General features: G+C 47.4%; 1 protein-coding gene across 1 annotated transcript in view; it reads left to right on the forward strand.

Annotated features, from left to right (window-relative positions):
- Positions 1-678: 678 nt before the first annotated feature.
- NDUFA4 (NDUFA4 mitochondrial complex associated) overlaps positions 679-4,043 on the forward strand; it is a 4,285-nt gene continuing 920 nt past the window's right edge. The window contains exons 1-3 of the mRNA XM_066196795.1: positions 679-856; positions 1,500-1,588; positions 1,912-1,972. Of these exons, the coding sequence (XP_066052892.1) occupies positions 812-856; positions 1,500-1,588; positions 1,912-1,972 (195 nt within the window). The 5' untranslated portion in view covers positions 679-811. The remainder of the gene's footprint in view (positions 857-1,499; positions 1,589-1,911; positions 1,973-4,043) is intronic.

Consider the following 4,043-nt stretch of genomic DNA (forward strand, 5'->3'; position numbering starts at 1 on the left):
TGGGCCTGTTCAGCCTCGAAAGGGAAAGACTTTAAAGGGAACTTTCTCGACATCTATAAGGGATGTCAAGAGGATGGAGCCAGGCTCTCCTTGGTAGTGCCAAGCAAGGGAATGTAAAGCAACAGGCAGAAAATGATGCACAGGAACTTCCACCTGAATACGAGGAGAAACTTCTTTACTGTGCAGTTGACCGCACAATAGATCAGACTGCCCAGAGATTGTGGAGTCTCTCTCACGACAGATATTCCAGAACCGTGGAGATGCAATCTTGTGCCATGTACTCTAGGATGACCCTGCCTGCGCAGGGAGGTTGGACCAGATGACCCACTGCGGTCTCTTCCAACCTGGCCCGTTTTGTGAGAGGGGCGGGCGGCTGTCCGGGCCCTGCCCGCGGCGGGCAGCCCTGGCGCAGGCGCTGCCCGCGGCGCGGCGGGCGGGGTGGGGCGGCGCTGCCCGGCTGCCCGGGGTGCCCGGGCCGGTGCCTGCTGCAGCCCGCGCTGCCCGCGCTGCCGGCGGGACGGGGCCGCGCTAAGGCGGGGGCCGCGCAGGCCGGGGAGCGCGGCGCAGCGGGCGCGGGGCGGCGCGGCGGGGCGGCGGCTGGCGCGGGTCGGCGGAGGCCAAGCAGGCGAACGCCGGAGCTGCTACATCCGGGCTGCGGCGCCGACACCTGCCGCTGCGGGGGCCTCGGTGACATTGGGGCTCGGTGGTTGAAGGAGGAGGGAGCGCTGCGGAGCCTGCAGAGAGCGAGATCCTCTCCCGCACCTCCCGCCACCAAACCTCCACTACCCGGCAGCACCCCGCCACCACCGCCATGGTGCTCGGCGTTATCCTCACCCACGCCAAGAAGCATCCGGCCGTGAGTACCTGAGCCCGAGTACCCGGCCCCGCTCCCGCCCCCGCCCTTCTCTGCTGCCGCTCGCTGCCCCCGGCCGCGCCGGTGGCCTCTTCGCCCATCCATGTCTTGGCATTCCTGTGCATGCCGGGCCCCTGGACCGCCCGGAGCTGGTCGAGCAAACACGGACACGTCCCCTTTTTCCTCCGATGCCTGCGGCCTTGCTTGGGCTGCAAGGCTCGAGGTGGCCCTTCCGTTCTTCTTGCCCATCAGTCTGCCCCCACGCCCCCACTCTAAGGTTTTTGGTTTGTTACCTGAGTACAGAGGGTACTGGCTGTTTTGGCAGTGAAGGGATGGTTGTCTGTCTCAGAAACTCGATGTAACGGAATTTTTGGTTTGGTTTTAGTGTCTCTGGATGTAGGACTATTTTTTCCGTACCTGCCTCTTCATAGCTGCTCGTTCCTTATTGACGCTTGTTCCTAATCCTTTGAGGGATGTCCCTCAAACAGGGAATTTATGCCAGGGATTTAGAGGGCCACGCATTTGTCGCTCAAAGCCTGTGAGATTGTTCTTTGGTCTGCCATAGCAGCAGTCAGAAGTGCTGTGTATCAATACTATTTTGCTATGTCATAGGTTGGTATTTAATTTTTTTGTATTGTTATTCTAGTTGATCCCTCTGTTTGTGATCATTGGATCTGGAGGTGTTGGTGCAGGCCTGTATCTCATGCGTTTGGCGATGTTCAACCCTGATGTCAGGTATGTTCTCAGTAATACATACTGAATGCCAATCCTTTTGCTGCATATGTTACATTCCACTGCCTTGGTTTTTATGTTCCTGGAGGCCTTAATGATCCAGTATCACCTGACATTAAGTGTGTGGAGGTTTCCTTGATTTGGAGATCTCTTTGTTCACCATAATATTTAGAGACTGCTGACAAAGGATGGTGCCTTTTTCTGTGGAAACTTGTGTGGATGGATGACTCCATGACCTAATAACTTCAGTACATATATGTTGGGGTTTTTTTTGAATTTCGAAGGTAGCGTTAACATTCTCTCTCATCTTGCATTTCTCTCAATAGCTGGGACAAGAAAAATAACCCAGAACCATGGAACAAAATGTCTCCCAGTGACCAGTACAAGGTAAAATGAGAAATACGGATTTTTAAGAAGCATCATATTAGAGGTGGAGCTTCCTGCTTTAAGATGTTGGATTGTATGGGAAAATAGTTGGATGAGTGATGTATTCCTTTGGTGCAGCATTTGTTTCTCTCTAGAACTCTTGAGCAGAGATGGCCGAGTTTGAGGTTTAAAACTCTCCTAATGATGGTTGATAATGGGGTGAAAGGAGTCTGTATGAAAGAAGTCATATTGCACTGTAAGGAAAAGAGGAACTATAAGTGAGAGGAAGAATTTACTGGCTCATAACACTGAGAAATAAACTACAGGGAAAAGGACAAAACCTGAAAAGATCTGAGCTACAGTTTTTTAAGCTCTAAAAAAGAGAGCTTATGGCCTTTTCTCATGAGAAGCACTGCAGTAAAATGTCAGTGTTCAACATAATCATGAGTTCAGGTCTGCAGTTGATATTTTGAAAACAGAACAATATTGTAAGTAACTGGATACAATAGAAATGTTCTTTAGCTGGTATTCAATCGATTTCATTGAATTAATGAGGGAGGAGGCGTGCAAAGATGTCTAAAACATTTGGTAGTTTACAGAAATCCTAGAATCATAGAATCATTTATGTTGGAAAATACCTCCAAGATTATTGAATTCAACTTTTGATTGAACACCATGTTGTCAACTAGACCACAGCACTAAGTGCCACATCCAGTCATTTCTTCCACGCTTCCAGAGATGGTGACTCCACCCTCACCCAGGGCAATCTGTTTCAATGTATGACAATCCTTCCAGTGAAGAAATTCTTCCTGATGTCCAACCTCAGCTCTTCTGATGCAGCTTGAGGTTGTGTCCTCTCATCCTGTTGCTGGTTGCCTGGGAGAAGAGGGCAACTCCTGTCGCTGTTAGGGACACACAAAAGATGAGGCAGACAGCAGAAGGTCAGGCAGGAAAGCTCTCTTTTAATGTTTCTGATTCCATTTATATACACTTTATCAGAAGGCAGAAGTTTGGCTACACAGGTTGCCACCTCTTGGACCTCGTAGGTGAACATCACCGTCAATCACAAGACTCCTCCCAGAGGAGAAATATGTAAACAATACATAGTTTACATGAAGCTGCATGAGAATCTCCACTAGAAAAATGCGAACACTCAAAAGGCAAGAAAACTTAGGGCGACAAACCCCTTCTTGGCTACACCCTCTTTTCAGGGAGTTGTAGAGAGTGACAGCCTCCCCTGACCTTCGTGTCCTCCAGGCTGAGCAACAATGGCTCCCTCAGACACTCCTCATATGTCTTACTCTGTACCCTTCACCAGCTTCATTGCCTTTCTCTGGACATGAATCATGTTTTAATCATGCTTTGCAAAAGTGCTATGTTGGTAGATTGCTGTTAAGAACATTTTAAAGATTATTCTCAAGTTACGAAAGAACAAACCTACTGTGTTTTCGAAGCTTATGTCTTGTTTGGTATCATATGCTAATATTCCCATCATGGAAATCAGTAGAAGAACTCCACACTTCCAAAATAAAACAGATTGCAGTTCCCTTAAAAGTCGAAGAAGAACATTTCATTCTTTGTTTTCATTGCCGATTCTGGAATGTTGCTGGTTTGTAAATATCTAAACTCAGCAAATCCTGCACAGCACACAGCACAAATTCTTTTAAAAAGTGCATGACTTGTGTAGCATTCCCCTTCTGCCTTAACATGCAAACACAGCCTCAGGGTTTGCCATATTTGGGTGTGAGTATCATTGGGGACATTTTTTTCCAAATCTGCCCTGTGGGAAATGAAAAGGACATATATTCTAATTTGAGGATGACTCTTTAGTAAAAAGTTCTTCTATGCAAGTCTTAGCTTTTGATCAGATTTTTTTCAGTTGTAAACTTCTCTGTGTCCTATTAATTTCTTCAGTCTTTTTCCAAAGAAAAGAGTTGACGACTTGAGCATTACTGTAGGAGTTACACAGAAAGATGTAATTTGAATGTGCTGTAGGCTGTTGTGTTTTCTTTAAGAAAGTTTAAAAAAATAAAAATTGGATGTAAACTAAAAATAATCAAAATAATAGTTATGTGTTTTTCATCCTTTTGTT

This window comes from Chamaea fasciata, unplaced genomic scaffold, assembly GCF_029207755.1.
Source record: "Chamaea fasciata isolate MVZ Bird 193981 ecotype frontalis unplaced genomic scaffold, bChaFas1.0.hap1 SCAF_1, whole genome shotgun sequence".
Lineage (NCBI taxonomy): Eukaryota > Metazoa > Chordata > Aves > Passeriformes > Sylviidae > Chamaea > Chamaea fasciata.